The 19,662-nt window shown below is 36.5% G+C and overlaps 2 protein-coding genes across 7 annotated transcripts in view; both read left to right on the forward strand.

Annotated features, from left to right (window-relative positions):
- The window catches only part of rapgef4a (Rap guanine nucleotide exchange factor 4a), a 33,952-nt gene extending 30,595 nt beyond the window's left edge, over nucleotides 1-3,357 (forward strand). For 5 of the 6 annotated variants that reach the window (XM_017303775.2, XM_008399179.3, XM_008399207.3 and 2 more), the window contains 4 exons: nucleotides 944-1,031; nucleotides 1,163-1,227; nucleotides 1,343-1,397; nucleotides 1,545-3,357. In XM_017303775.2, the coding sequence (XP_017159264.2) occupies nucleotides 944-1,031; nucleotides 1,163-1,227; nucleotides 1,343-1,397; nucleotides 1,545-1,672 (336 nt within the window). In that variant the 3' untranslated portion in view covers nucleotides 1,673-3,357. The remainder of the gene's footprint in view (nucleotides 1-943; nucleotides 1,032-1,162; nucleotides 1,228-1,342; nucleotides 1,398-1,544) is intronic. The other variant, XM_017303776.2, reaches the window with a different exon arrangement.
- Nucleotides 3,358-4,717: 1,360 nt separating this feature from the next.
- The window catches only part of map3k20a (mitogen-activated protein kinase kinase kinase 20a), a 28,919-nt gene continuing 13,974 nt past the window's right edge, over nucleotides 4,718-19,662 (forward strand). Inside the window, exons 1-7 of the mRNA XM_008399166.3 lie at nucleotides 4,718-5,457; nucleotides 10,570-10,788; nucleotides 11,647-11,734; nucleotides 16,149-16,250; nucleotides 17,771-17,836; nucleotides 17,938-17,966; nucleotides 18,526-18,663. Coding sequence (XP_008397388.1) covers nucleotides 10,630-10,788; nucleotides 11,647-11,734; nucleotides 16,149-16,250; nucleotides 17,771-17,836; nucleotides 17,938-17,966; nucleotides 18,526-18,663 — 582 coding nt within the window. The 5' untranslated portion in view covers nucleotides 4,718-5,457; nucleotides 10,570-10,629. The remainder of the gene's footprint in view (nucleotides 5,458-10,569; nucleotides 10,789-11,646; nucleotides 11,735-16,148; nucleotides 16,251-17,770; nucleotides 17,837-17,937; nucleotides 17,967-18,525; nucleotides 18,664-19,662) is intronic.

Below are 19,662 nucleotides of genomic sequence, written 5' to 3' on the forward strand. Positions count from 1 at the left end.
CTCACCTGTGTCTCCTGCTCCCTGCTGGATCCTTGTCATTTGTTAGTCTTAGTCATTGTCATGTCACAGTTTGCGGTTCCTTGTCATAGTTCGCGTCATTGTTCTTCTTGAGTTAATGATCTAGTACCTGTGTCTTCCTGGTGTTGTGAACCTTGTGGACATTATTAAAGTCTTTCCTTCACCTTACTCTGGGTCTAACTGTGCCTTATTCCTCATCAACAAGCCGCACTTCAGGACGGATGGATTTTTAAAAATTATTTTCTTTCCTTCTTTTTTTTTTTAAAGAAAAACACAGTCAGCAGTACAGCCCAAAGGACATTACAACACAGTGTAATGCACACATTTCATATATTCTATGAGAAGAAAAACATGCTTAGCACGTTTCATGCTAAGTGTAAACATGCTAAGTATAACAACTTAACATTTCTGACCACTTTCTCAGCAACGACTTTGGTTGCTGTTTGTTCGATGATGTTCCCTAACAAACCTCTGAGACATTCACAGAGCAGCTGGATTCCTATTGAGAATAAACTGCATCAAGTTATGCACACGTTAGGCAACAGAAGCCAAACGGTTGCACTGGGTTTCATTTAGAAGTGTTACAGTAACATATGGCCTAAATGGAAATGGGCATCACACTTTTTATGTTTTTATTTACAACCAATTTTTGAGAGCTTAATCATTCTTTCTAACCAAATGCCAAACACTTCCTGTGACAGAAAAATAACACAGCCGGGGAAACGTGGGGGTTGCAGCGTCATGGAGCTAATGAGAGAGCAATATGCAATTATGATGCTTTGGGCTGGCCTAACACATATTATAAAATAAACATTGGTGTAAAGAGACAAAATGTGAAAAGGTTAAAGTTTATGAAAGCTTTTGCAAGGCACTCAAACTGTGATGTAGCCAAGCAGATCTCAGAACCGTCTCAATGTTTCTGCAGGATCCGTCCAGGAATCACCGGGCGTATCGACTCACAGTCGCCAAACTGACCCCGCCCGTCATTCCCTTCATGCCACTGATGATAAAAGGTCATCCCCATTGATTCGATAACTGTTCGTTTTTATTGCACTTTGATTACTTTGGTGTTGCACTGCTTCTCCAGCACCTTTAACTCTCCACGATTGTTTTCCTGTTTTTTTTTTCTTTTTATTTCCCGCAGACATGACATTCACTCACGAGGGCAACAAAACATTTATCGACAATTTGGTCAATTTTGAGAAAATGGTGAGGCACTGCAGGTGCAGATCATTGTCTGACAGCTGGTGTGAATTTCTTTCGCTTCTTTAGTTTTCATGCAATTGCAGATATTTGCCGCTGACTGTAGTTTTCTGCTTTGCAGCGGATGATGGCTAAGACGGTGAAGACTGTGAGATATTGTAGGAGCCAAACATTCAGTAAGTGCTACACTAAAATCCTCAAATATTTTATTTTTTAAAAGGTATTCAAAGGGCCCTTTTTCACATTGCTAGGTTTTTAAAAAAAAAAAAAATTTAAAATTTTTTTTTATTTTTATAACTTTTCTCGCCTTTTAATCAAATCAGACCCGGATTCTCCTCAGGCTGGGAAGCATCACCCCGACGTTTGGACCTACGTTCGTCAGCTTAGCGTGATCGACAACCAAAGGACCCTAACTCAGCTCTCTCACGGACTTGAGCCCCGCAGGTCTTGAAACCAGCCGGGGGGCAGAGACATTTTCCCTCCGATGCCGCTTCACGACGTAACGCAGCACTTGTGCTCGTCTCGTTTTTTTTACTCCCGACACAGGCAATCACATGGAGGACCTGATGAGGTGTCTGATAATGAGATATTGTTTCAGCAACGCCTTGAGCCTTTTATTACAGTCATTTGTGATTTTTCAACAACCGTAATTGTTGTGGGATGAAGTACCTCTTATATCGATGTCATGCAGATATCATATCATGTCCAACCCAAACAGGCAAAGGAAATGATGACTTCTGGGTGGTGGGAGTCTAATTTATGGGATCATTGTGTACAATCTCTCAGACGTAAACAAAATGCGATGCTTTAGCCTCAATTCTCCTAAAGCTCATTTTTTTTTTTATCTTTTATATCAAACCGTTTTTTACTCCTATTTAGGTTTGTTGTAAATTTTGTACAGATATTTATTAGACTTAAGCATGACTTTATTAATTCAGCATGGCTTTCTTTGAAGTTTAAATGATGATATTAAAATTAAATGTTTTTGTTGTATTGTGTACTGTAACTCAGTTGGTATCTGCTGTTTTATTGTTATGATGTTTACAATCATAGCTTGTTCAATTTTGTATTTATTCCTACTTTAGTTGTGTTTAGTTTGAGTTTTCATAAATGGATAATTTTCTGAATTATTGAAGTCTAAACATCTACATCTGAGACATTGTTTCTTCTGTTTATTTATCCTAAAAAAATCTGAGAGCACAGAAATGGAAGAATCAGACAAATGTACAAAAGTATTTTTTTGCAAACCATGTTTCATGTCTTATGATGTGATTTTCTGAAATCCAGTCAAAGGCTGCACAGTGGAGAAGTTGGTCACACTTTTGCCTTGCAGAAAGGTCAGGGGTTAAATCCCAGCTGAGAGCCTTTCTGCATGCAGTTTGCATTTTTCTGCTGGGGACACTGTCTTCCACCCTCAGTCCTAAATCGTCCACGTTAACTTGTCTAACTCTATTTTGCCCTTTGGCAGTGGTAATGTGACACTGTTGCACCTCTTTCAGGGTGTAATGACTGGAGAATGGTATCTGCCCCTGCTCCCTGTTGCTATGGGAGGAATAAATTGGTATAGAAAATACCATCTAAGTGCTTGTATTTATAAAATAGAGTTTAATTCTTAGAGCTAATAAAGAGTCACTTTTTATGTTAGCTTAGATTTTTGGAAATTGATTACATACTCATTAAAATGATCTTTAATTACAAAAAAAGACAGATTACTGTGTGGATTATGAAGATAAAATTGGGTCCAGCCTTGTTTGTCAAATTTCTAGTCGTTTGAAGCTCCCCCCCCCCCACTGCTCTGAGGGTAGATATGGACACATTTAGGTGGGCAGATTTTTTTTTCTGCGTTCTTTTTTGACTAAGACAAAAAAGACTAACAGTGTCAAGGCCCATATGAACCTCAAGGAAAATAGGAAGTCAAAAAACAGTGAATGAAACTTCTCAGGCAGCTTCAGAAAGTAAAGTTTATGAACACTTTGCCTCAAGCACAACATCGTTGTTGAATCCAGCTCAACAGTATCTAATTTTTTATTTTTTTTAGATTACTTAAATGTAATGTAAGATTACCGTATATTAATTTTATTGTAAGAGTTTTGCTCTTTGGGTTGAATTACTGAAATAAATTTACTTTTTAATTGATCTCCCAGTTATTATTTGTGTTCTTTTCGTCTTTTTTAAGAGGATTATTGGGATGGTTGAAATGACAAATACTTGAGAGTAACAAACAGTTACAGCTCTGGTGCTCTGGTGTTAAAACATGATGTGTTGCTTTCTGTATACGATTACTGAGACAAAAGAATCAATGAAGGAGAAAAAAAAACATGTTAAGAAACTCTAAAATCGTTTCACTGGGAGCCAAACGATGATTTTAATTTAGAATGAGAAAACTGACCGCACTCAAAACGGAAGCGTGGGAAGTCACTGAAAATACTTCATAAAAATAAAGATTGTAAAAAAAAAAAACCCACAACCATTTAAAATAATGTCATAAGCTCCTTTTAAGGTCGTTAGATGAGAGTTTTAGTGCCTGGTCAAATGATGATTTTCAGTGTTCTGGGTCTGGGTGGCAGAGGTTTATGAAATTACATGAGCTTTATGAGTTGATGACCTTTGAAGCTGGAAATAAACTATCTTGATGTTTTATTAATAACTTTTCTGAAGTTTCTAAGCTTGTATGTGTTCCTCCTTCAACTTGTCACATAATGTTGACTATGTATTCCTAGGTTACTAAAATACTGTATTAATGAATTAGTTTAGTATAAGCATAACTCTGTGTATAATCAAGTTATATTAATGCACAAGATTGAGTATTTGAATTTAATTACTAAAATTAATTACGTTTTTGGTGACTTAATTGACATTTTTAGAAGGCTGGGAATGAGACTAAATAAAAATGTTGTGACTGGAAGTAATTTGAACTTTTAAAGACACTCCTGAGCTCCCCGACCCCAGGCTGGGTTTGAATCCCAGCCAGGGTTCTTTCTGCATGGCGTTTGTTCCCTCCAGGTACCTCGACTTGCTCCCACAGTCCAAAAACATGACAGATTACCTCTCGAAATTGTTCAGTACTTTGTAAAGTTCTTGAGTAACAGTTTCACCTAATATTGTTTTATTCCTATTGAGTAAATTTTAAAATAATGCTTTTCCTTCTTGAGTGTTTTTTCTCTCCGGAGGTCAATAGTAACTATTGTAGTTACGGATACCAAGTTAAATTTACTTGAGTACATTTTTGAATAAATAAATAAAAGTTCTCGTAGGAGCAATTTGCTGCATTTTAGTTTTTTTTTTACTTTGACTTGAATCATATTATTTTGAGCTGTTTTTTTGGTAATTTTTTTTATTTTGCGCATTTTTAAATTATTCTACTTTTATGTAAGTACGCCTTTTAATAAATGTACATTATACTACTTCTCATATTGTAAATTTGCTCTTACTGTACAGTCTCTTAGGGCTTTTATATTATTATTTTGTATGTCTATGAATCTGCATGCTTTTCAGTGAGGAAGTGCAAAAACCTAATTGTTCAACTGTTCCTTTCTATCTACTAAGCCCTTTGGAGGAGAATAAATATTCAGTGCACAGTACACCTTGTCACTGAAAGAATATTTAGCAGTTTTATACTTTGTAAGTACTGATTTCAAGCTTATCGTGTTTCTTCTGTCTTAATTTGTTGTATCAACATTTATATTTTTACATTGTTTTCCTTTAAAATATCACAATTTGCACATGACTTTTTATATTAGTCTGTCCTGTTACATTATTTTCACAAGTTTAAAAAGATGTTACAATGAAGTAATTACTCAGTACGAGACTGGCCTTTTATATCTGTGTTTTTTTTATATGTATAATTTTGTACTTCTATTTGAGAAAAAATATACCGAAGTAATACTGGCCTTACCTATAATTTCTGACTGCTCCACCCACTTCTGGGAATATTGACGAGATGTAAAAAAATTCTGGAAAAGTGTTGGGTTATCCCACTGTCTTCCAGCAGGGGGAGCTGTTGTCATCGGTTTGGTCTCTGGGAAAAATGGGTTATTCTGCTGAATTATCCGCGTCCCCAGAGTTGCGCAACCAGTCAAACTACTGGTGTAGGGAAAGGGAAATCAGAAATGAAAGAGCGTCACACGTGATTTCTCCGGAACTACCAGTTGTATTCCTTTAAGTTTGTTTCGTGCCCGGCGCGACCAGGAGAACCGAGCCGCTGCTGCGAGGCTTCACGCCGAACTCTGAATGTTGGTATGTAGTAAAGTTTCTAACAACTTCCCAGCCTGTGACTTTCCCCTCTTTCCCCCTTGAGTGGGAAAAGAAGGCAAATTTACAGGCTGGAAGAGTTTCTGCTGCCATGTGGAGACGGACAAGTTGTAGTAAGATGCATTTCCAGTAGATTAGGGCGTATGGGAGTTGAACTGCTGCGTAATATCTACTATTTGCAATTCAGTACTAGCCTATATATGTTGTAAGCAGCAATTATCCATTTATCTTATACAGTAAAGTCTGCATGCGTTTTTTGACCTGGGCCCTTCAGCAATTTTTCAACTTTTGAATTGATATTATAGAACGGCTTTTGCTACAACACCACTTTAGTGACGTGACAGTCTGAGTTATAACCAGGGGTGAAAGTTAGGGGGGTACTGTCGGGGCTGTCTGCTGTAAAAAAAAAAAATCAATGGGTTCACTGTGCAGCAGTGAGTGCGCCCACTAATCAGCCATGACTGACTAGTTTTTCAAGAACAATCCAAAACACGACTTGATCAGTTAATAAATAGCTTCTCCCCCCATTTCATATTGTTTCTGAACTATTCTTGCTTTAGCAGGGGTACAATAAGTCGAGCGCGGGAGGTTTTGAGTCGATCTCGGCATTAGGTGACAAACTGAACGCCGCCAGGACGCTGAGACCAGCGCGTCCTCCTCTGACTGGCCTTTATTAAAGAACAACAACAACAAGTTAACAAAACGTTTTCAAATTAATGACCCAACAAAAATAATAATCTCAGTAATTATTGGTTCAACAAGGTGTTGCGCAATTCTGTGCGTTTCGGTTCCATTATCAAAATAATTAGCAGAGCAGGAGTTTAAAATTAACTAATCAACTACCACTGTGTTTAGGGGAGCTTATTAATAATCGCAAAATAAATATCAAGCCTGAAAACCTGATATCTAACGGACTGAATGTTTTAAACGTAATCTGTGCTCAGCTCGAGGGGCAACGGGTGTGCTTAAACGACAGAGAGAGAGAGAGAGAGAGAGTAAAAAGGTGCGAGTGGTTTAGAGTTGATCACCTGTTCAGTTATTTTACCTTTGTTTACCTTTGCTGTGGCGCATTACAGCCGCTGTAGTTTCTGGAGTTCAATAAACAATAAACTTGGACTAATTATCTCGTTCATCTGCGAGTACCATGTCATTCACAACAAACATCAAACACGGTAAATATGTTTCATTACGTATTTAACAAACAAATGGCTTCTACCACCATAATTATGTGAAATTGTCTAATTTAAAAATAATAGTTTTATTGCTCTCTGGCATCTGGCTTTGAGCTCAAAGTCTGAGACATTTTTCCTCTATCAAAAATTTTTGCTTCTTATTTAGTGGAAATATTGATGTTGATGATACTTTCTCCAAAATAATAACCTTTTTCAGCCTTTATAACTCCACTGTTGAAAAGGAGGAGCTAACATTCACAAATGACATTGAAATAAAACCCAGTCCCACATCTGGTTTGAGGTGATTGGAGGAAAAATATCCCAACTTCAGAAGATGTGCTTTTAACTTAACACAGCTCTGTCGTTCCTCCTATCAGTATGAGAGTCAGGGTGAGGAGGCGCCATGTTAGGAAGACAAAGTGGAAGCTGCAGGATCTTCAGAACAAACAGGTCATGATGCTCGACCTACTGATTACCCCTCTGTCTGGACACAGGATCAATAGAACCAGTTTAAAAGCTAAAATGAATGGTTATATGCCACACATGGAAAACTGGGATGCACTCTATGCTATGATGTTCAGAATTTAGGTCTCATGGCTTCTCATGATGTTGACATTGCAGTCAGTGGGTTGAGGGAAATACAGCTCCATTCTGTAACAATGCAAGAGCTACCCAGCATTTATCTCTTTGCAAAAAGAATTCATCAGCACAGAAACTCCAAAGCACACAAAGAAGGAATTATATATATATATATATATATATATATATATATATATATATATATATATATATATATATATATATATATATATATATATATATATATATATATATGGGGGTACTATGACTTTTGTCATATTATATAGATTATATAGATTTAAAACTACTTTCACCCCTGGTTATAACCAAGTTGATGAATAAATTGCATGGACAAATATGTGTTCACTGGGTTTTCAGTAAAAAAACAAAACAAAAACAAACAAACAAAAAAGGCAGAGAAATGTCCGTTATTTATTCAAATGTATTCATAGTTACGGTGAGCTTTAACTGATTATCAGCACAGACTCAACCAGCAGATATGATTAAATTGGTTTTAAATTTGGACATACATTGAGAAATGAGATCTTGAACAGAATCACACAATTTTACGACTGGTGGGCCCTAATTGGTCATCAATTGTCCAGACTCAGATTAGTTAACGCAACATACATGAGCTCCAACAGGTGTCTTTAGACCACTCTTCAGTGAGGAAGTTGTTTCTGTAAAAAGTAATCCACTTCAGTTAATGTAAATGGCAGCAATTAATGACAAATGTTGTCTAACGACATGTTACAGGCCAAACAGGTCCCATTTATTATATTAGATTATTTTAGTTTATTAGTAATATCAGAAATTGTGGAGTACGCACAATTTAGATCAACATTATACTTCCTAGATAACTTTTATGCAGAGACTCATACAGAAACGGAATTAGAATTACAACAAACTTAGAATCCAGAAATACAGGAACAGTAACTACTTAGGCCCCGTTTTCACGACAACGGATTCGGGGGAAAACGGAAGAGTTTTGTTGCGTTTGTAGTGTGCATTTACACGAAACCAGTTACTTTTTACACTACTACTTGTTAGAAACTGTGACTACTCATTTCTAACCCAGAAAAGGTCTTAGAACAAACTTAGAATTTAGCTACTCATCTTTAGATTGTTATCAGTTGTTTAGAAACCGTTGAGTACTCACTTTTAACCCAGAAAAGGAATTAGATTAGTCACTTTTTAGCTTATTTTTTCCAGAAACTGTAGAGTACTCACTATCTAGATGCAGAGACACTTTTGGATCGAGACTACTTTTTAGACTCCTGTTCTTCCAACCCAGAAATGGAATTAGACCAGGGGATACTTAGCAACCCTGAGCACCTAGTTTACATACTTTAGATCAACATTAGATTTTTTTTCTTCTTTTGCTCTTTCCTTTGGTTTGTTATTTTGTTTGTATTTCCTTTTAACTCCTGTAAAACACTTTGTATTGCCTTGTTGCTGAAAATGTGCTATATAAATAAAATTACCTTTATCTTTACCATTTACAAAAAAATATTAGAACAAATTAATACAACCATACAGAAAATGGATTTTTAGTTAGAGTTACACTTTATCTGGTTCAAACTTATGTTATACAGTGCACTAAAAATCAGTTTATAAGTCAGCTGGTCATAAAGTCAGAGGATGTGCAAAAACTCTTAAGAAATTAGAAAGGAAAGGTGTTTCATTTTCACGTTCGCTCAGAATGACAGTTGAACATCTGTAGATAAATCTGAACATATTACAGTAAAAGTTCCTTTGTTTTTTTCTGGTGAATCATACACATATCAGTAAATTAAAGCTTTTTTCTCAAATATTGAGCTGGCACCACTTTTTTGAATATCTTCTGATGTGACTCACATTATGCTTTCATAATGAAAAATTATTTTGATGAGCTAGGATGTACACTATAAATTATCATTATAGGTTAGAAAAATTATTTGTTCAATATTTTTTGTGAATTTTAAATTAAAAATATCAATATTTTTTCTACTCGGATTTGGTTTTTGTCTGATTTTTGGTGCACTATGATAATGCATGTTGTCAAAATGAAACAAACACTGTAAAATTATAAATTTGAGGTTATACTGAAAATAATGATACCAAATAAGTTAAGGTAAATAGTTTTTATGGTGAAAACATAAGGGTAAATTCAAAATTAGACCAAAACGGCCATTTAGACCCCAGACTCCTAAGGGATTTTACAGTATTTGTTGACTCTCAGCTGTGCAGAATTTGAGCTGTTTTTAAAAATTTGTGTTTGAATTTTATTTTTTTGTTGAAATCCTTGCATTTACATATTTAGCTGTTAATTATTGTTTAACAGAAATCAAACATGAAAATTTGTTACCACTGCATTTTATCTGTCAGCATAACTTTTAAGCAATTGATGTTTGATTTAGTTTGATGACAAGTAATGTGTTTGTTGGTCCTTTTAAATGTTTCTTTTAAACCCGATGTACAGAAAAATTTTAATCAAGTTCAAAATTAGGCTTATTTTTAATAAAAACTTTCAGTTCAATACTTTAATATCTGTATTTCTGCTGATAAGTCAAGCATATTTTAGTGCCCTCTTTTGTCCCAGAGGCTCTAAGCTAACCAGCTTAGTTTGCTTATGCTTCAGGCTAGTTCTGGATTTGATATTTGGCCATCGGATGTGATTGCACATTGAAGGGTTATTTGCTGTCAGGTGAGAAACCTGCAGCAACGGCCGGAGGAGTGCCACCGTATCCCAGTATCCCAGGCTTCTTGAGTGGTCGGACAATACTGGAGGGTGGGGAACTGGGCTACTGAGCAAATTGCTTTGAAGCTAAGTATAGCATGAATACAAGTAAATCAGCAGAAAGCGGCGACTCCCCTCTGTGACAATGGAGACATTTCCCACTGTGATGGATAGTAATCCCAATGAAGACCAAGGTAACAGCCTTTTAAGAGCTGTAATTGCTCCGCCGTTAAATGGGGAAGCCCAGGAACAATAACAGAGCTACAATTTCCTGTAATGATGGAATTATTATTATTTTTTTGTACAAGATGCTTTTATGCTGTTGCAGACAAACAAGGGAGGTGAAAATCAATCTGTGGATTCTGCTGTGGCAGCTCCCAACATGGGTTTACAAATCATGTTTGGCCTCAACATGAGCAGAGCTGTCTCATTCTTGGCTTGGCAAGATAAAGAGAATATGAGGATCCCTCCCTGCTTTTGCATTGGTTTATAATCACAATCCATGCTTGAGCCAAACAACAACAAAAAAAAGGGAAAAGTCCGTCTGTAGCCGCATCGTCTCCAGAATTCGGCTACAGGCGCATTCTGAGTTTGAGCAAAACTGATGTGTCTGTTTATTTCACGCAGCTGTAGGTTGGACTCAACCGCTTGTCGTGAAGCTGAGTCGGAGCCGAGCGTCATTATGAGATGTCGTCTCCCAGAGCGTCCTTCGTGCACATCCAGTTTGATGACATCCTCTTCTACGAGAACTGTGGCGGCGGCAGCTTCGGGAGCGTGTACCGGGCCAGGTGGATCTCCCAGGACAAAGAGGTAGCAGTGAAGAAACTGCTAAAGATTGAGAACGAGGTAGGAGACGTAATTGCCCAGGGGCCCCCTCTTATATACTTTTTAATTGTCAGTGTGGTAATCATTTTAATTACTACCCCATTTAGCGGGATGTGGTGACTTCTTTACCCATCACTCATGGTCATTATGCTCGCCCACTCTGAGAAATGTGCTGCAAGAAGAAACATTTATTGCCAAAGGAAAGAAAGTGTTTGGCCCAATTACTGCAGGGACTGCTCCTGAAATCTATTTGAAAGCACACCCTAGTTCTCTTAAGGACAAAAAAAAAAAAGATTTATCTTTGAAATCTTTTCAGTTCAAATTGTTTTACACGTGTTGGCCTTTGAGCGTTTGAATATTGCCCATTGTTTCTTTCATGAAACTGTAAGAGATCACAGATATCCATTCAACTTCACTCAGCTGCTAAAGAGATGATTGTTCAGTGAAAATGATAATGTAATCCTTTCACATTGAACCAATTGTTCCCTTAATTATAGACTGTGATAACAATTAAATGAACTCATTCTGTCAGGTTTTTGTTCATTCAAGAAACCACCAGACGCAAGCTTTTCTGCAAAAATTAGACATTAGTAGTTCTTTATATATGCTACACTTTTAATCAATTGAGGATGGAATATACATTCACAGGCTATTATAAGTTATTTTTTAAGATCATTTTTAAAATGTTTTTTTTGTTTTTCACTTTTAAACACATTTTTTTGTCAAAATATGTCTGCAAATAGTTCTGCAGGCAAAATGTGAGCAATTCACGTATTTGATTCTTAAAGGTAGCTGTTTTTACTCAGATCAAGTCAAAAGCAATTTAACCCACTTTCATCTTTAAAGTTATTTTTTTTATCTCTTGTTCTTCTTCCTCAGGCAGAAATCCTCAGTGTCCTCAGCCACCGGAACATCATCCAGTTTTATGGTGCGATTGTCGAGGCTCCCAACTATGGCATCGTCACTGGTGAGTTTAAACATCAATCCTCCTCCAATAGAGAAATGAAACACTACAAAGTTATGAAAATACATAAATAAAGAGCTGAGTCTTGGATACATTTCTATAAAAGCAATAATAAACAAGCAAAGAAAAACTTAATCATGTTTAGTGTAAATGATCATACTGATCATTTCTGTGTGCCTGACAGTATTATTTACTTCCTTTGATTCAGGGCCAATAATGTAAAGGGCTAAAAAAGTAAAGCAGCTGTTTAAACCACAAAGTACTGGGTAGAATCCTTCTTAAAGTAGGAAATGTGGTTCAAAGATTTATGGAATCATGCAATCATAAATAAAATGAGAAATTAAAAGGCAGCAACAATAGTTTGCATGTTTGCACCAAAGTTGAAAGTTGGCATTGACTCTGAAACATTCTTTATATTTCTTTAAACATTTTTGTAAAACACTTAATACGTGTTTCTTGGTTTTCTTCACGGACTGGCCAGCGTCGAAGAGCTTTGCACCGTCTGCACTCACCTTACTGGAAGGCAATGGTGGCAAAACTGTCCACACAATTTCCTATACTTCACCACAGTTCAAAAAACCCTTTCTATGGTTTTAGATGACGCTTCAGCTGTTGCTCCTATAGCTGACGTCATCGACTACATAGAGGTGATTACTGCAGGCCTGTTGTGCTTTATTGATGGATTTAGAAGCACTATCGATCTCAGTTAGCTTTGTTTTATTTAACAGCAGTTTGAGCTAAACGTTGCTGACCTGAATTCATTTTATTTCTGTGAAATCTGATAAGGCTCCTCTGCAGCTCTGGCGAAGTGTTACGGAAAGAAATTCCAGTCAGACGGCGAAGGCTAAACCACAATGAGAGGCTTCTATCAGGAAATAACAACAACTACAAAAACAGGCCAAGAAAAACATCCTATAATTAGAATTAAAGAACTGAGGTAAAAATGAGTTAACTAGTGAACAGAAGCAATCCAAAGAGTTAAAAAAAAAGATACACAACTGTTCTTCTCCCTTAACCTTTTATTATTAGAATTGATATGCTTTAATGAATTATTCATTTGTAATTTTACTGAAACTTCAGTTGGCTTGCTGGTGACCTGCTGCGTCTGATGTAGATCATGTGGTTTGATCCTAAGGGATCTTTTGGGATTGGAGAACGGCGTGTCCTCACGCCTGAGCAGCAGATGTGAACGTGTGTAGGCGTGTGCGGCTTGATTTTCTGATTGGTTCGGACAGCAGCCAGTGGCCACAGAAAATATGAAAATGAGCCATTAAGAAAAAGTTGCTGCCTGGACCTGGTTGCTCAACGTACAACGAAAATAACCTAAAACAAACTGCTTGTGTTTGGTGACTCAGCGTGCAAAAATCTGTGAAGTTTAGAAAGGATTGCATTCTTTGTAGCAGAGCCCCCTCCCACATTTTTAATGTCCTGTCCATATTTGAACAAAGATCGGCTTTTGTTGAGGAAATATGCTGTGAATGAAAGCTTTAAGAGTCGCACCCACATCCTGAGCAAAGATTTTCACTGCCTTTCATCAAGCCTTTGAGTTTACACCAATAAATTATTTGGCAGTGTAACCATAAAGTTATTGTTCTCATAATTCAAATTTGAAATTCAGCCGTTTCACAAAAATAGATACTTTTAAATAGTAACATAGCCTTTATGCAGGCTATGCATAAAGGCTATGTTATGCAGTCACTGAGACACGGTCTCAGTGACTGCTTCTCAGCAGTCTCAGCAGTCACTGAGACACTTCACAAGAAGAAAAAGCCACAAAATGTCACTGCTAAACAAAGCATCAACTTCAAGGAACATATTAAAAAACATGTTGCAAATGTCTACATATCTAATGTCACCTAAAAGTACCTTGAAGGGTTATTTCAATCCTTTTGTCCTGTTGGGTCCTGCTTTTAATCAAAGCTACAGTTTGCAGAAAGACTCCAAAAGATCAAAACCATCTGACTGTACTAAGATGTCAGTCAGGAGAAGGGAGAAGAAGATGGCACAGTAAAGACTGTTATTGATAATTGGAGAAAATATGATACAGCACTTTATAAAACTTGGACCGCTCTCTACCATGACTAAAATGTCGCAGCAGACACTGGTCAGCGAATCTGCCATGAGGTCAACATCTACACTGAAGCAGCTGCAGAAATTCCTGAGTGTTTGTGGTTTACATGTGATGGCAATCTCCTACATTCTCCACACACCATTACAAAGGAATATGGTTGAAAGACAGAATCATTTTATTCCAAATTAAACATCTCTGCACAAATCTCCCAGAATCTTGTGGAACAATGTTATGATCAGATGAAGTTTTGTCTCTGGACGCCGGTGGTTCATCTAAAGGAAACAACATTGCATTTAATCCATCGATCACTGGACCTACAGTGAAACAGAGCAGTGGCAGCATTATGCTGTGAGGTTGATTTTTTTTCAGATGATGTAAAATCAATTGTCTGATAAAAGACGTGACTGAAAATAGATTTTTTTCTCTCTTTTTTTTTAAATGTTACAGTAAGTCTAAGTAAACATTATACTCAACAAAAAACAAACATCATAAAATGAATAGTTTTTCAGCTCTGCAATGGTCTAGTCAAAGCCCAGAACTAAATCTCATGAAAATCAGTGGGAGGTGGAGCAATTAAATATTCCTACATCAAGATGTGTGATGCTGATCGACTCCATCAAAAGATTGAATACTGAAATAAAACCAAAAGGAGCTAAAAATCTGATTAATTTAAGAATTTTCTTATTAGCAAATTACTTTTTTATCACTTGAATTGTTCAACATATATGGCTCATTATACACTGAAAATATTTTTGAAATAATTTATAATTGTGTCATTTTTTACTGTTTTTTTTAATGGGGTGTGCATGTGAACTTGTGTAAAATGCAATAAAAAGATGGATACATTTAAGCGGCGTAGAATAAAAAATGAAACTGGAAGCAAAATATCCTACATTTTTTTCACAGAACTGCCATAAAAAATGACAAGAATAAATCTTTCTCAAACCATTGCAGCAAAATGTACACACTCGTAAATCTTTGGATATATTTTAGTGTTTTAAATTAAAATTATGATTCATGTAATGTTAACGACGGTATTCCAGTAAAAGCAAAACATGTTTGTCTTCAAATAATGTCCTTTTTCTTGGAACAGCAGCAGAAGAAAAAATATTTATTATTCCCAGAAGAGCTGCATACCATCCATGCTTAACATGACTTTTCACAGATTCTTACTTTTACGAAATACCGTGTTTTTCCGGTTGCAGTAAAAGAAAACCCCCGGAAGAGTTAGAGAAAGTCCTGAGCTCTCCTCCAGCGGCGACGAGACAAGCTGTATGAGTTTATGACGGCAGAATCTAATTAACACAATCAACAAAAAAAAAAAAGCTTGTTTGCTTTGCCGTGTCCTCATTCACCGACCTTGCTGGAAATTGCTCCTGAATGTTGACACAACCAGTTTCCTCTTTCTATGAAGTCTCTCAGGGACCTGCAGGAGTTTATCCATATCTGCTGTCACTTAGCAGCAATATAAACTTGACGAGTTTCACTGAGTTGTTGTTTGAGGGTAAAGGTGGGTTTGTCCGCTTGACTAAATGTACGTTAACTTAGCCTTTTTCATCTCTCTGAGCTCAAATGCTTTACAACCGAGCTGTTGCTTTTATTTGTGCAATGTGGACAAACTTGTTCAGGTGCAAAGTGCAGAAGCTTTAATCGAAAGAAGGAAGTAATTTTGTAAGAAACAAGTATTTGCATCTAGAGACACACTTCTTCTTCTTCTTCTGTTGTGAAAGTAGAAAGAAGCCCCGCGAAGTCCGGCGCTGTAATAATGAGTCTTTTTTTGTGTGTTTTATGATTGTTAATTAGGCTCCTGTCTTGGTGCCTCTGCATGTTTACAGTACCGCGTTAGGATATCGTTGGTTATTATGCACAAATAGAGCCTTCCTGCTGTTCTAGCTGCTGCTTGTTTATCTTTATTTAAGCACCTAAATAGCCCCCGTCTACAAATGAAACGTTCTCTTGCTCTACATATCTTTGATATACAGAAGCTTCATCAAAGCCTTTCTTCCAGCGTCTTGGGCTTTTTCTTTTCTTTTTTTTCTTCTGCAAAGCAGATTTTGCAGAGCGCAGTGTGATTGTCAAGTTTTATATCCTGCTAATGGCTCATTAGAAGTATGCAAGTGAAACCTTTGAAAACAGGCCAGAGAGGTTATTCCTTTGTGTTGCGGGATTGTTAGAAAGTGACAGATACCTCCAGAGGAGACAAAGGGCAACAGGAAGTTCAATGGTTGAGCTAGATGCTGCGGTCAACTGGCACTCATGTGGGGTCAGTTTTTAAGCAATTCTCAGAAAACTTGAGTTCTTGGTGTTTTCCTCTTGTCAAAGGCACATTTCCTAATGTTTCCTCAGAGTATGCAAGCGGTGGCTCCCTCTATGATTACCTGTCGAGCGATGAGAGCGAGGAGATGGACATGGGGCAGATCATGAGCTGGGCTGCAGAGATTGCTAAAGGTAAGCATGAGTTATTTATTTTTCACTATAATACAGAAGAACAAGGAGATATCCTTTCTCTCAACACACTGAAGAACAGAAGAATCATCTGGAGGTGACAAGACAGCAAGTTTAGTGCCTTTAAAAGTATTCGTTCGTCCAGAGTTTGCCAACATTTTGTCTCATTACAACTACACATATTATTTGACAGTTTTGAAATGTTTTACAAATAAAAATGGAAATGTGTGGTGTGCAGATCAGTGAGGAAAAAAGTTGTGGAGACGTTGAAAGTAGGGCAAAGTTATGAAACAATATTGCTCTGTTCATATGAAACCAAAACTAAACATTCTGCCCTATATGGTAAACTGATACCGTACATCACCCTGAAACCACCCCACAGTGGTGGCGGCATCATGTTGTGGGGTTGCTTTTTTTCTGCACAGTCAGGGAATCTGGTGGTCACAGTTGATGGAAAGATGGTTGGAGCTAAATATAGGAACATTATGGAATAAAACCTGTGAGAAACTGCAAAAAGACTTGAGACTGTTATTTATCTCTGACTATGAGTACAAAGATATAAAAAATGATTGTAGAAATTTGTCCAGATTTAATTCAAAGTTAAAACATGACAGGATTTAAAAAGCAGCTGATACCAAAAAACTGTGAATTGACCCCAAACATCACGCCATCAAATCAGACGCCAACTTCTGCCTTTTGCTATTCCATAATTTCTGGGATGAACAGACCAGCTGTTATTTATTATTATTTTATTTATTATTATTATCCGACTATTTATTGTCTGATAATCTGACTATCTGACTACCGAGTGTGCATTTTCAGGGTAAATGTGTTGCACTCAGTTGTCCGGGATGTTTTAAAAACTGTTCAGAAATCTGAGTCTGGACACGTCTAATCCATTTTGAGTCTAATCATTTTGAGTCTAATCCGTTTCGAAATGGATTAGAAACCTTCTTACTGGGCAATCATGTATTGTGCTGACTCATGAAAAGTAACAAATAAACCAGTCAGACTCACCGGTTTGTTTTAAATGACATCTCTCGGTCTGATATTAGTAATGCAACCTGAAGCAAATGACTCATCCAAATCCACCCACATGGTTTAAATAACAGATTAACCCACTAAAACCCACACACACTCATAAAAAGTCATAAATTATTCTATTTACTTCAGTCTAACGTAAGCATTACGTATAAATCTTATCAAGTGACAAAACATGACTTTTATGATTTTATGAATGAAGAAGAAAAAGAAGAAGTGTAACTGATTCTTTAAATTCATCTTAAAGCGATACAATCAGATGTGATGTTTGATTTGTTGCTGCTGGCTTTGGTCATTAACTGAGTTGTTTAGTTGTAAAACTAAACAGGAAAAACTGAATGCTAGAAAGCATTTTGATTTTAAACATTTTCACTTTTGGGCATTTCGCGGCTCCTGCTGGTATCTGCAGCTTGTTTAGGGACAAGAAGCAATTCATGCAAAGCGAGTTTCCGCTGATGTCTCACTCCTCTCCTCTGTTGTAGGAATGCATTATTTACATTCAGAGGCCCCGATTAAGGTGATCCACAGGGACCTGAAATCCAGGAATGGTAACGGATTTCATATCTGCACATGAATTAAACCAAGTTCACAGCATTTACATCTCTTATGACTTAGAGACGTTTTTTTTAATGTGTTTGCTTTTTTTCAGTTGTTTTGAGCGCAGACAAAGTTCTCAAGGTAAGTTGTTACATTCCTTTTGCTTCTTTTTTTGTTTTAATGATAATAATACAAACATCAAATTGTGATATTTTACAAAATTTGAGTCATGTTTTATCTAAGTTTTAGAGAAGGAAAATACAAGTATTTGTATTTATTTGCAGCCTGAACACAAGAGGGCAGTGACTAACTTTACATTTATAACGAGTCGCTGGAAGTGCGGCCTGTATAACTTACTGGGCAGATTGGATCACATTTAATTATATAAAACCAAAGTTACTACTATCATTTCAGTTCAGGGTTTTCAAGATTGAGTTTAGACTTTTCTATGATTAGTTATCTGGTAGCTGGAAGAATCAAGGTTATGACTCACTGATGAGTGTCTGAAGCATAAGCTGTTTATCTACTGTTGTTTACATTTGCTTTAATAATTCAAGATCGTTCCTATTTGTTTAATTTTTTTATTGTGACCTAAATCGTGTGGAAAAATTGGAAGTTCATCATATTTTATAATACGATGCAATTATTATATGTTAAATATCACTAAACATGCCTAATTGTTTTGTTTTTGTTAACTCAGATATGTGATTTTGGGGCATCTAAGTTCTTATCCCACACGACGCACATGTCCTTAGTGGGAACGTTTCCCTGGATGGCTCCGGAGGTTATCCAGAGCCTTCCTGTGTCAGAGACATGCGACACCTTCTCATATGGTGTGGTGAGTTAATGAAACACACTGGTGTAAAGTTGATATGTTTTCACTTTTCAGGTTCAAATATGCATATTTGTTTATACCACTTTAAGATGAAGATTAATGCCTGTTGATTTTGTACAAATCTTGCACACAAGATTAACGCCTGTTAAACCTTGAAATAATCACGTTCTCACGTCAGAAAACTACTGATGCTGAGTCCCTAATATTCACAATAGTAACGCAACTGACTAATAAAACCTGCAAATTTGCTTTTTGTTTTGTTTCTTGAAAGGGTCCTTTTAAAAGTGAACAGTGAAAAGAATAAACAGAGTAGTTATAATGTTAATATGTCTGCCATGTTCAGTAAATGTGGTGATAAATGTTATGCTAAAGCATTTATTTGGATTTCTGAACATCTTTGCCTACGGAAGAGGATTAGGGCCACCGAAAAAAAAAAAAAAAAAGAATTCTGACTTCAATTTCAAAATTCTGACTTCAAAGTCAGAATTCTGAATTTCTGACTTTAAAGTCAGAATTCTGACTTTAATCTCAGAATTCTGAGAATTCTTTTTTTCTTTTTTTGGTGGCCCTAATCCTCTTCCGTATTTGCCTGATCACTAATCAATCAAGTTTATTTGTAGCATATTTCAGCAACAAGGAAGTTCAAAGTGCTTTACATATTAAAAAAAACACAAACATAAAAGTGAATATTACATCATGCCAAGTACCATCATTATACATCAAAATGTTTGTAGTGTTTAATTTATGTTTCTTTCAAAAGCAACTCTAACGAGTTGGATTTTTAGTCTAGATTTAAAGGGACGCAGTGTTTTTGCAGTTTTCTGCTTGGTTCTGGATGCAGAGTGATCACATCAATGAACAAATCTCACTAGTTTTCCATCGCAGTTTGATCAAATGTGACGTCGTTCCTAAATCTGAGTTTTTAATTCAGAGATTAACAGAATTCCTGAAAATACTTGTAGTTTTCTTCGTTTGAGTGATTGATTTGTCCTACAAATAAGC

This window comes from Poecilia reticulata, chromosome 2, assembly GCF_904066995.2.
Source record: "Poecilia reticulata chromosome 2, P_reticulata-male-v2, whole genome shotgun sequence".
Taxonomy (NCBI): domain Eukaryota; kingdom Metazoa; phylum Chordata; class Actinopteri; order Cyprinodontiformes; family Poeciliidae; genus Poecilia; species Poecilia reticulata.